Source organism: Mobula hypostoma, chromosome 9 (assembly GCF_963921235.1).
Source record: "Mobula hypostoma chromosome 9, sMobHyp1.1, whole genome shotgun sequence".
Lineage (NCBI taxonomy): Eukaryota > Metazoa > Chordata > Chondrichthyes > Myliobatiformes > Myliobatidae > Mobula > Mobula hypostoma.
The window spans coordinates 83,767,150-83,780,716 of record NC_086105.1 but is presented as its reverse complement, the minus strand read 5'-3'; the positions used below and the strand labels follow the sequence as shown (position 1 = coordinate 83,780,716).

At 44.0% G+C, this 13,567-nt stretch overlaps 1 protein-coding gene across 2 annotated transcripts in view; it reads right to left on the bottom strand.

The window, feature by feature from the left end:
- The window catches only part of washc5 (WASH complex subunit 5), a 202,281-nt gene that overhangs the window by 84,819 nt on the left and 103,895 nt on the right, over positions 1-13,567 (bottom strand). For both annotated transcript variants that reach the window (XR_010019270.1, XM_063058561.1), the window contains exon 15: positions 11,339-11,479. Coding sequence is in view for 1 of the 2 variants with exons in the window: in XM_063058561.1 (XP_062914631.1) it covers positions 11,339-11,479 (141 nt within the window). In the remaining variant the exon portion in view is untranslated. The remainder of the gene's footprint in view (positions 1-11,338; positions 11,480-13,567) is intronic.

Here is a 13,567-nt window from a genome sequence, read left to right as displayed (position 1 = left end):
CCCGAGCTCATCTCAGATGGACTGAAAGACTGTGGAACCGTGTGCTGTGGTCAGATGAGTCCACATTTCAGCTAGTTTTCGGAAAAAACGGGCGTCGAGTTCTCCGTGCCAAAGATGAAAACCACCATCCAGATCGTTATCAGCGAAAGGTGCAAAAGCTAGCATCTGTGATGGTATGGGGGTGCATCAGTGCCCACGGCATGGGTGAGTTGCATGTATGTGAAGGTACCATTGACTCTGAGGTGTATATTAGGATTTTAGAGAGACATATGTTGCCATCAAGGCGACGTCTCTTCCCGGGACGTCCATGCTTATTTCAGCAGGACAATGCCAGACCACATATGCACGGGCTATGACAGCGTGGCTTTGTAGACACAGAGTGCATGTGCTTGAATGGCCTGCTGCCAGTCCAGATCTATCTCCTATTGAAAATGTATGGCGCGTCATGAAGAGGAGAATCAGACAACAGGGACCACGGACTGTTGAGCAGCTGAAGTCTTATATCAAGCAAGAATGGACAAAATCTCCAGTTGCAAATCTACTACAATTAGTATCCTCAGTTCCAAAATGATTAAAAGGAGTTATTAAAAGGAAAGGTGACGTAACACAATGGTAAACATGCCTCTGTCCCAACTTCTGTTGAGTGTGTTGCAGCCATCAAATTCTAAACTTGTGTATGTTTACAAAATACAATTAAGTTGGTCAGTAAAACTATTGAAAATCTTTTCTTTGTACTTTTGTCAGTTAAATAAAGGTACACGTGAATTAACGTATCACAGATTTTAGTTTTTATTGCATTTTGGAAAATATCCCAACTTTTCTGGAAATTGGGTTTGTAGATAGTATGCCTGCAGGGTTAGTGCTTTGTTCAGGGTGTCAGATGTGGGAATCCTGGGAGACCTCCAGCCTCCCTGATGGCCACATCTGCGTCAGGTGCACCGAGATGCAGCTCCTCAGAGACCGTGTTAGGGATCTGGAGCTGCAGCTTGATGACCTACTGCTTATCAGGGAAAGTGAAGAGGTGATAGACAGGAGCTACAGGGAGATAGTCATCCCTAGGCTACAGGGGTCAGAAAACTGGGTCACTGTCAAGAGAGGGAAGGGAAATGCCCGGATAGTGGAGAGCACACCTGTGGCTGTCCCGCTCAGCAACAAATATCTTGTTCTGGATGCTGTTGAGGGGGATGACCTGACGAGGACGCCCACGGTGACCGGGTCTCTGGCACTGAGCCTGGCGCTGTTGTGCAGGAGAAAGGAGGGAGAAGAGGAATGCGGTAGTCATAGGGGATTCCATAGTCAGGGGAATGGACAGGAGATTCTGTGAGCCGGATAGAGATACCCGCATGGTATGTTGCCTCCCAGGTGCCAGGGTATGGGATGTCTCGGATTGGGTCCAGAATATTCTTAAGGGGGAGGGTGAGCAGCCAGTTGTCTTGGTACATGTTGGTACCAATGACATAGATAGGACAAAGGAGGAGGTCCTGAAGAGAGATTTCTGGGAGTTAGGAAGGAAGCTGAGAAGCAGGACCTCCAGGGTAGTAATCTCGGGATTGCTACCTGTGCCACATGCTGGCGAGGGCAAGAATAGTAGGATCAGGCAGATAAATGCGTGGCTGAGAGACTGGTGCAGGGGGCAGGGCTTCAGATTCTTGGATAATTGGGATCTCTTCTGGGGGAAGGATGACCTGTTCAAAAAGGACACGTTACACCTGAACCCGAAGGGGACCAATATCCTGGCGGGAAAGTTTAATAGAGCTGTTAGAGAGGGTTCAAACTAATTTGGCAGGGAGATGGGAACCGGAATGATAGAGCAGAGGAAGGGGAAAACAGAAATAAACCTAAGATACTGAGCAGTAAAGATGTCAGGAAAGTCAGGCAGGTGATGGGGCAAATTTGTGGCCATTGGGATGAGTTGCAGTGCAATAAAGTTGCAGTGAAATCACAGCGAAAAGTATCAAGTACTGGTCTTAAGGTGTTACACTTAAATGCACGCAGCATAAGGAATAAGGTGGATTATCTTGTCGTACAGCTACAGATTGGCAGGTATGATATTGTGGCCATCACTGAGACCTGGCTAAAGGAGGCATGTCTCTGGGAGCTGAACGTCCAAGGATACATGGTGTATTAGAAGGATAGGAAGGTAGGCAGAGGGGAAGCCGTGGCTTTATTGGTAAGAAATGATATTAAATCATTAGAAAGAGGTAATATAGGATCAGAAAGTACAGAATCTTTATGGGTTGAGCTAAGAAATCGCAGGGGTAAAAGGACCCTGATGGCAGTTATTTATAGGCCTCCTAACAGCTGCAGTGATGTGGACTACAAATTACAACTGGAAATAGAAAAGGCTTGTCAGAAGGGCAGTGTTATGATAATTGTGGGGGATTTTAACATGCGAGTGGATTGGGAAAATCAGGTCGGTACTGGATCTCAAGAGAGAGAATTTGTAGAATGTCTGCGAAGCGGCTTTTTAGAACAGCTTGTTGTTCAGCCCACTAGGGGATCGGCTGTACTGGATTGGGTACTGTGTAATGAACTGGAGGTGATTAGAGAGATTGAGGTGAAGGAACACAGAAACATAGAAAATAGGTGCAGGAGTAGGCCATTCGGCCCTTCAAGCCTGCACTGCCATTCAGTATGATCATGGCTGATCATCCAACTCAGAACCCTGTACCAGCCTTCCCTCCATACCCCCGATCCCTTTAGCCACAAGGGCCATATCTAACTCCCTCTTAAATATAGCCAATGAACTGGCCTCAACTGTTTCCTGTGGCAGAGAGTTCCACAGATTCACCACTCTGTGTGAAGAAGTTTTTCCTAATCTTGGTCCTAAAAGGCTTCCCCTTTATCCTCAAACTGTGACCCCTCATTTTGGACAACCCCAACATCGGGAACAATCTTCCTGCATCTAGCCTGTCCAATCCCTTTAGGATTTTATACGTTTCAATAAGATCCCCCCCTCAATCTTCTAAATTCCAATGAGTATAAGCCTAGTCGATCCAGTCTTTCATCATATGAAAGTCCTGCCATCCCAGGAATCAATCTGGTGAATCTTCTTTGTACTCCCTCTACGGCAAGAATGTCTTTCCCCAGATTAGGGGACCAAAACTGCACACAATACTCCAGGTGTGGTCTCACCAAGGCCTTGTACAACTGCAGTAGTACCTCCCTGCTCCTGTACTCGAATCCTCTCGCTATAAGTGCCAGCATACCATTCGCCTTTTTCACCGCCTGCTGTACCTGCATGCCCACTTTCAATGACTGGTGTATAATGACACCCAGGTCTTGTTGCACCTCCCCTTTTCCTAATAGGCCCCCATTCAAATAATAATCTGTTTTCCTGTTTTTGCCACCAAAGTGGATAACCTCACATTTATCCACATTAAATTGCATCTGCCATGAATTTGTCCACTCACCTAACCTATCCAAGTCACCCTGCATCCTCTTAGCATCCTCCTCACAGCTAACACTGCTGCCCAGCAGTGTCATCCGCAGACTTGGAGATGCTGCATTTGATTCCCTCATCTAAGTCATTAATATGTATTATAAACAACTGGTGTCCCAGTACTAATCCTTGCGGTTTCCCACTAGTCACCGCCTGCCATTCGGAAAAGGTCCCGTTTATTCCCACTCTTTGCCTCCTGTCTGCCAACCAATTCTCTATCCACATCAATACCTTACTCCCAATACCGTGTGCTTTAAGTTTGCACACTAATCTCCTGTGTGGGATCTTGTCAAAAGCCTTTTGAAAATCCAAATATACCACATCCACTGGTTCTCCCCATCCACTCTACTAGTTACATCCTCAAAAAATTCTATGAGATTCATCAGACATGATTTTCCTTTCACAAATCCATGCTGACTTTGTCCGATAATTTCACCGCTTTCCAAATGTGCTGTTATCACATCTTTGATAACTGACTCTAGCATTCCCCCCCCACCGATGTTAGGCTATCCGATCTATAATTCCCCGGTTTTTCTCTCCCTCCTTTTTTGAAAAGTGGGGTTACATTAGCCACCCTCCAATCCTCAGGAACCAGCCCAGAATCTAAAGAGTTTTGAAAAATTATCACTAATGCATCCACTATTTCTTGGGCTACTTCCTTAAGCACTCTGGGATGCAGACCATCTGGCCCTGGGGATTTATCTGCCTTTAATCCCTTCAATTTACCTAACACCACTTCCCTACTAACATGTATTTCAATCAGTTCCTCCATCTCACTGGACCCTACTATTCCGGAAGATTATTTATGTCCTCCTTACTGAAGACAGAACCAAAGTAGTTATTCAATTGGTCTGCCATGTCCTTGCTCCCCATAATCAATTCACCTGTTTCTGTCTGTAGGGGACCTACATTTGCCTTAACCAATCTTTTTCTTTTCACGTATCTATAAAAGCTTTTACAGTCAGTTTTTATGTTCCCTGCCAGTTTTCTCTCATAATCTTTTTTCCCTTTCCTAATTAAGCCCTTTGTCCTCCTCTGCTGGACTCTGAATTTCTCCCAGTCCTCAGGTGAGCCACTTTTTCTGGCTAATTTGTATGCTTCTTCTTTGGAATTGATACTACCCCTAATTTCCCTTGTCAGCCATGGGTGCACTACCTTCACTGATTTATTCTTTTGCCAAACTGGGATGAACAATTGTTGTAATTCATCCATGCGATCTTTAAATGCTTGCCATTGCATATCCACCGTCAACCCTTTAAGTGTCATTTGCCAGTCTATCTTAGCTAATTCACGTCTCATACCTTCAAAGTTACCCTTCTTTAAGTTCAGAACCTTTGTTTCTGAATTAACTATGTTACTCTCCATCTTAATGAAGAATTCCACCATATTATGGTCACTCTTACCCAAGGGGCCTCTCACGACAAGATTGCTAATTAACCTTTCCTCATTACTCAATACATAGTCTAGAATAGCCTGCTCTTTAGTTGGTTCCTCGACATGTTGGTTCAAAGAAACCATCCTGCATACATTCCAAGAAATCCTCTTACTCCGCACCCTTACCAATTTGGTACACCCAATCTATATATAGATTGAAGTCTCCCATTATAACTGCTGTTCCTTTATTGCACACATTTCTAATTTCCTGTTTAATACCATCCCCAACCTCACTACTACTGTTAGGTGGCATGTACACAACTCCCACCAGCGTCTTCAGCCCCTTAGTGTTATGCAGCTCTACCCATATCGATTCCACATCCTCCCAGCTAATGTCCTTCCTTTCTATTGCGTTAATCTCCTCTCTAACCAGCAATGCTACCCCACCTCCTTTTCTTTCATGTCTATCCCTCCTGAATATTGAATATCCCTGAATGTTGAGCTCCCACCCTTGGTCACCCTGGAGCATGTCTCTGTGATCCCAACTATATCATATTCATTAATAACAATCTGAACCCTTAGGAGGCAGTGATCATAACATGATTGAGTTCACGGTGAAATTTGAAAAAGAGAAGCCGAAATATGATGTGTTGATATTTCAGTGGAGTAAAGGAAATTACAGTGGCATGAGAGAGGAACTGGCCAAAGTTGACTGGAAAGGGACACTGGCGTTAAAGACGGCAGAGCAGCAGTAGCTGGAGTTTATGCAAGAAGTGAGGAAGGTGCAAGACAAGTATATTCCAAAAAAGAAGAAATTTTCGAATGGAAAAATGATGCAACCGTGGTTAACAAGAGAAGTCAAAGCCAAAGTTAAAGCAAAAGAGAGGGCACACAAGGATGCAAAAATTAGTGGGAAGACAGAGGATTGAGAAGTTTTTCAAAGCTTACAAAAGGAAACTAAGAAGGTCATTAAGAGGGAAAAGATTAACTATGAAAGGAAGCTAGCAAATAATATCAAAGAGGATACTAAAAGCTTTTCAAGTATATAAAGAGTAAAAGACAGGTGAGAGTAGATATAGGACCGATAGAAAATGATGCTGGAGAAATTGTAAAGGGAAATGGCGGAGGAACTGAACGAGTATTTTGCATCAGTCTTCACTGAGGAAGACATCAGCAGTATACCAGACACTCAAGGATGGCAGGGAAGAGAAGTGTGCGCAGTCACAATTACGACAGGGAAAGTACTCCAGAAGCTGAATAGTCTAAGGGTGGATAAATTGCCGGGACCAGATGGAATGCACCCTCGTGTTCTGAAGGAAGTAGCTATGGAGATTGCGGAGGCATTATCGATAATCTTACAGAAGTCGATAGATTCTGGCATGGTTCCAGAGGACTGGAAGATTGCAAATATCACTCCGCTATTTAAGAAGGGGGCAAGGAAGTAAAAAGGAAATTATAGACCTGTTAGCTTGACATCGGTGGTTGGGAAGTTGTTGGAGTCAATTGTCAAAGATGAGGTTACAGAGTACCTGGAGGCATATGACAAGATAGGCAGAACTCAGCATGGATTCCTTAAAGGAAAATCCTGCCTGACAAACTTATTACAATTTTTTTGAGGAAATTACCAGTAGGCTAGACAAGGGAGATGTAGTGGATGTTGTATATTTGGATTTTCAGAAGGCCTTTGACAAGGTGCCACACATGAGGCTACTTAACAAGATAAGAGCCCATGGAATTACGGGGAAGTTACATACGTGGATAGAGCATTGGCTGATTGGCAGGAAACAAGACAGTGGGAATAAAGGGATCCTATTCTGGTTGGCTGCCGGTTACCAGTGGTGTTCCACAGGGGTTCGTGTTGGGGCCGCTTCTTTTTACATTGTACATCAACGATATGGATTATGGAATAGATGGCTTTGTGGCTAAGTTTGCTGACGATACGAAGATAGGTGGAGGGGCCGGTAGTGCTGAGGAAACGGAGAGTCTGCAGAGAGACTTGAATAGATTGGAAGAATGGGCAAAGAAGTGGCAAATGAAGTACAATATTGGAAAGTGTGTGGTTATACACTCTGGCAGAAGAAATAAATGGGCAGACTATTATTTAAATGGGGAAAGAATTCAAAGTTCTGAGATGCAATGGGACATGGGAGTCCTCGTACAGGATACCCTTAAGGTTAACCTCCAGGTTGAGTCGGTGGTGAAGAAGGCGAATGCAATGTTGGCATTCATTTCTAGAGGAATAGAGTATAGGAACAGGGATGTGATGTTGAGGCTCTATAAGGTGCTGGTGAGACCTCACTTGCAGTACCGTGGGCAATTTTGGTCTCATTATTTAAGAAAGCATGTGCTGACGTTGGAGAGGGTACAGAGAAGATTCATTAGAATGATTCAGGGAATGAGAGGGTTAACATATGAGGAACATTTGTCCGCTCTTGGACTGTATTCCTTGGAGTTTAGAAGAATGAGGGGAGACCTTATAGAAACATTTTGAATGTTGAAAGGCATGGACAGAGTGGATGTGGCAAAGTTGTTTCCCATGATGGGGGAGTCTAGTACGAGAGGGCATGACTTAAGAATTGAAGGGCGCCCATTCAGAACAGAAATGTGAAGAAATTTTTTTAGTCAGAGGGTGGTGAATCTATGGAATTTGTTGCCACAGGCAGCAGTGGATGCCAAGTCATTGGGTGTACTTAAGGCAGAGATTGATAGGTATCTGAGTTGCCAGGGCATCAAAGGTTATGGTGAGAAGGCGGGGGAGTGGGACTAAATGGGAGAATGGATCAGCTCATGATAAAATGGCGCAGTAGACTCCATGGGCTGAATACCTGACTTCTGCTTGTTTGTCCTATTGTCTTATGGTCAAATTCCTCTCCAGAGTTCTAACTGTAAACAAAGTCAACTGCATAGTGAAGGTAGGTGGATCATGGTCAAACATGACATTAAATGGGAAGGTTCTGCATGCCACCCAATCAGGTCATGCCATACTTAATTACATTCAGGTAGTATAAGAACAGAATGCAGAATATAATATTCCATTCACACAGAAAGGTTCAAAGGTCAAAATAAATTTATCAAGGTACATATAAGTCACCATGCACTACCTTGAGATCTATTTTCTTGCAGGCATGCACAGTAAAAGAATTATTTATTTAGCTAGAGATATGAGGACCGGACCCTGCCAGCCCAACAAACCGTACTAACTAGCAACCCAACCATTTATCCCCACCCTAATCACGGAACAATTGAGAATAACCAATTAATCTACTAAATGGTACGTCTCTGGACTGAGCAGGGAAACCAGAGCACCTAAAGGAAATCCACACATTCACAGTAAGGACGCAAAAACTTCTTATAGACAACAGCAAAATTGAACTCTGAACTCCGACACCCCAAGCTGTTGCACTAACCATGATGCTACTCTTATGTCATAAATAATCAGCGAAAAACTACACTCAAATAAAGACTTACAAACAACCAATGTGCAAAAGACAAACTGTGCAAATAATGATAATACTGATAATAACAGACAAGTTAGAAAAGCATTTAATTGGAGTAAGGGGAATTACGAGGCTATCAGGCAGGAAATTGGAAGCTTAAATTGGAAACAGATGTTCTCAGGGAAAAGTACGGAAGAAATGTTGCAAATGTTCAGGGGATATTTGTGTGGAGTTCTGCAGAGGTACGTTCCAATGAGACAGGGAAGTTATGGTAGGGTACAGGAACAGTGGTGCACAAAGGCTGTAATAAATCTAGTCAAGAAGAAAAACTTACAAAAGGTTCAGAGAGCTAAGTAATGTTAGAGATCTAGATGATTATAACACTAACAGGAAGGAGCTAAAAAAGGAAATTAGGAGAGGAAGAAGGGGCCATGAGAAGGCCTTGGTGGGCAGGATTGAGGAAAACCCCAAGGCATTCTACAAGTATGTGAAGAGCAAGAGGATAAGACGTGAAAGAATAGGACCTATCAAGTGTGACAGTGGGAAAGTGTGTATGGAACCGGAGGAAATATTCACCATGGAAAAGTATCTTGGTGATTGTAGTGATGACTTGCAGCAGACTGAAATGCTTGGCATTGTAGATATTAAGAAAGAGGATGTGCTGGAGCTTTTGGAAAGCATCAAGTTGGATAAGTCAGCGGGACCGGATGAGATGTACCCCAGGCTACTGTGGGAGGCGAGGGAGGAGATTGCTGAGCCTCTGGCGATGATCTTTGAATCATTAACGGGGATGGGAGAGGTTCCAGAGGATTGGAGGGTTGCGGATGTTGTTCCCTTATTCAAGAAAGGAAGTAGATATAGCCCAGGAAATTATAGGCCAGTGAGTCTTACTTCAGTGGTTGGTAAGTTGATGGAGAAGATCCTGAGAAGCAGAGTTTATGAACATTTGGAGAGGCATAATATGATTAGGAATAGTCAGCATGGCTTTGCCAAGGGCAGGTTGTGCCTTACAAGCCTAATTGAATTTTTTGAGGATATGACTAAACACATTGATGAAGGAAGAGCAGTAGATGTAGCGTATATGGATTTCAGCAAGGCATTTGATAAGGTACCCCATCGAAGGCTTACTGAGAAAATAAGGAGGCATGGGATCCAAGGGGACATTGCTTTGTGGATCCAGAACTGGCTTGCCCACAGGAGGCAAAGAGTGGTTGTAGATGGGTCATATTCTGCATGGAGGTCGGTGGCCAGTGGTGTGCTTCAGGGATCTGTTCTGGGACCCTTACTCTTCATGCTTTTTATAAATGACCTGGATGAGGAAGTGGAGGGATGGGTGAGTAAGTTTACTGACAACACAAAGGTTGGGGGTGTTGTGGATAGTATGGAGGGCTGTCAGAGGTTACAGCGGGAAATTGAGGATACAAAACTGGGCTGAGAAGTGGCAGATGGAGTTCAACCCAGGTAAGTGTGAAGAGGTTCATTTCGGTAGGTCAAATATGATGGAAGAATATAGTATTAATGGTAACACTTGGCAGTGTGGAGGATCAGAGGGATCTTGGGGTCAGAGTCCATAGGACACTCAAAGCTGCTGCGCAGGTTGACTCTGTAGTTAAGAAGGCATACGCTGTATTGGCCTTCATCAATCGTGGGATTGAGTTTAAGAGCCGAGAGGTAATGTTGCAGCTATATAGGACCCTGGTCAGACTCCTCTTGGAGTACTGTGCTTATTTCTGGTCGCCTCACTGCAGGAAGGACTTGGAAACCATAGAAAGAGTGCAGAGGAAATTTACAAGGATGTTGCCTGGATTGGGGAGCATGCCTTATGAAAACAAGTTGAGTGAACTTAGCCTTTTCTCCTTGGAGCGACAGAGGACGAGAGGTGACCTGATAGAGGAGTATAAGATGATGAGAGGCATTGATCGCATGGATAGTCAGAGGCTTTTTCCCAGGGCTGAAACGGTTGCCACAAGAGGACACAGGTTTAAGGTGCTTGGGAGTAGGTACAGAGGAGAAGTCAGAGGTAAATTTTTTACGCAGAGAGTGGTGAGTGCATGGAATGGGCTGCCGGCAACAGTGGTGGAGGAGGATACGATAGGGTCTTTTAAGAGACTTTTGGATAGGTACATGGAGCTTAGAAAAATAGAGGGCTATGGGTAAGTCTAGTGCCTCGTGCCTAAGGTTGGGACATGTTCGGCACAACTTTGTGGGCTGAAGGGCCTGTATTGTGCTGTAGGTTTTCTATGTTTCTAAATCAATAAATAACTGATTAAACAATGCTGAGAACACGAGCTATGGTCTTTGAAAATGTGTCTGTAGGTTGTGTTCAGTGATCAGTTCAGATATGAGGTGAGTGAAATTCAAGAGCCTAATGGTGCAGACAGACAAATAAGGTGCAAAAGCTACAAGAGGTAGATTGGGAGATCAAATGTTCAATTTTTAGAACATGAGATGACTGATCATAATGCAAATGAAGCCGACCTTGAGCCTGGTGCCCTAGGACTTTATATCATCTCCCCAACAGGAGAGGGGAGAAGAGAAAAATAATTGGGTTCGGAAGAGTTGTTGATTATGCTGGCTGCTTTTCTGATGCAGTGGGGACTGCAGATAGAGTCAATGGAAGGACAGACAGACAGGAGGCTTTAAATACAACAGCTGAATTGTTAATGTTACATATTGCACTGAGCAAGAAGGACAGCAGAGCAGAATGATTAACCATTTTTAGTAAGTCACGTTAACCAAAGTACACGCTGTACAACTTACAGTGTGGGAGCGATAACTGGGACCGCTGTGAAAAAAAAGCATGACTGCATGCTGAAAAGTGTGTGCAAAATGAAAGCCTCGTACATGTATGAAGGCCCAATCAACTCATCCTACGATCAATCAGCTGCAATCACACTAGTCACATTCTTGTGAATAATCCAATACTGTTCAGTTAATACTAAAGAACACAGTTTTTCAAAAAGCATTTACATTTTTGACTCTCCCTGTTCCTGGCCTTTTCCCACCAGTGGGCTACACCAACTGAGCAATTGCCTGTGTTTGGCATTACTGCCTTTTGCACTTCCTGCCCATGAGGCTCCCTTACCTCATATCTGGCATCCAGCTGGGCATAATCCTTCAGCTTGTCTTTATCCAGTCGGGTTGGTACTTCCATAATGTTGTGTGTCTGGAGTTTGATAATCTTTGCCAAGGATCGAAACATGCTCTCTGGAATGATCTGCAAGACCTACATTACAGAACAAAAATATTTTTAATTTTGAAAAATAGAGGTCATAGATTAAGGGTGAAAGGCAAAATGTTTTAAGTGGAACCTGATGGAGAACTTTTTCACTAGGAGGGTGGTGCAAGTGTGGGACGAGCTGCCAGTAGACGCAGGTTTAATCGCAACATTCAAGAGAAGTTTGGGTAACTACATGGATGAAAAGGGTATGGAGGGCAATGGTCCAGGTGTGGGTTGATGGGATGAGGCAGAATAACAGTTTGGCATTGACTGGATGGGCCGAAGGGTCTGTTTCTGTGCTGTAGTGTTCCATGGCTTTAACATCTCAGTCAGGGCAGCTCAATTAGTTAAATGTCAAAGGCCATTTGTACAAGGTAATGCTGATGGATTTCACATTGCACTGTGACAATCAACATACAACCAGACCCAAGGTCAGGGTCAGGAACACTAGGGTGGGGTGCAGGAGTACCAAACATGGAGAAGTTTGAAGTTGCCGCCAGGATCCAGAAAATGGGCTGGATGTGTGACAGGAACAGAGGTTTGGATTGGGGAATGCCATGGGTTAGGAATGTGGGCGAGTTCACATTCAAAGTTTCACAGAACTAGGGAGGAGCTTTGATGGCAAGGAGCCCAAATTCCTGACTACATGGACTTCAGTGGCAGGGAGGAGGGAGGGTATGGCATAATGATCAGAGGACGTGAATGGGAGCAAGAAGGGTCACAGTGTTTGAGGGTGTCAAAAAAATAGATAAGGAGCGGCAAGACAACAACAATTTAGATAGAGAAAGCAACATTCCTGCAACAGGAAACAGCAAGGAGGTGGGAATGGCCAGACAGACATATGTGGAGGAGTTTTAGAGGTGCTGAAATGTGTATGGAGTACAGAAAGAGACCAGAAGGCAGGGTTACAGGCGGGCAAACCCTTTCAACAGCCCATGGTCTGCACGTAGAGACAAAGACAAAAGATATTAAGAGCACATTGACATTGACAGAAGACATTGGAATACAAGCTCTACTGCCATTGGTATGGTTTGGATGGGACTGTCAAAGGTGCAGAGTCTGTAGATGGGGAAGAAGTTGTTAAGTGTATCCAGCAAGGTTTCTTAATTCAATATGTGGATGGGTCCAATGATAGAGGGGCTGTACTATACCTGGTGTTAGGTAATGAGCCTGATCAGGTAACTGACCATTCAGTGAGTGACCACAACTCCTTCACTTTCAGGGTAAGCTATAGAAAAGCATAGGTATGGTCCTTGTGGGAGAGTTTTAAATTGAAGTAAGACAAATTACGAGGGCATTACTAAGAAGCATTAATTGGGAGCGCCTTTTCTCTGCCAAGTCCACATCAGACATGTGGAGGAAAGCCATGTTCCCATTAGAAGAAAGGACAGAGATGCAAAGAAAAGAGAACCTTGGATATCCAAAGAGGTGATGAATTTAGTCAAGAAGGAAAAGGAAAAGTACGTAAAGCTTCAGAAGTTAGGATCAAACGAAGCCAGAATCCAGAAAAGAACTAAAGAAAGTAATTAGGAAAGCCAGCAGGGACCATGAAAAGTCCTTGGCAAGTAGGATTACGATGAATCCTAAGGCATTCTATGCATACATCAAGAGCAAGAGGATAACTAGAGAGAGGGTGGAACCACTCGAGGATAAAGGGGGGGAACATTTATTCGATGCGGAGAATGTGAGTGAGGTACTGAATGAGCACTTTGCTTCATTACTTACTAAAGAAAAGGATATGGAGGACCAGGAGATCAGTGCTGAGTGTATAAATATGGTCAAGGAGGAGGTAGTGTTGGGCCTCCTAATGAGTATTAAGGTGGACAAGTCCCCACAGTCTGATGGGATTTACCACAGGTTATTGCAAGAGGCAAGAGATGAGATTGCTGGGCCCTTAACCAGCATCCTTGTGTCCTCTCTAGCCACAGGCAAGGTCCTGGAGGACTGGTGAGTGGCTAATGTTGTACTTCTATTTAAGAGGGGAATAAGGGAAAGTCTTGGAAACTATAGACCAATGAGTCCAATGTAACTTGTAGGGAAATTGCTGGAGAAAATTCTTAGGGATAGGATATATGAGCATTTGGAGACTCATGG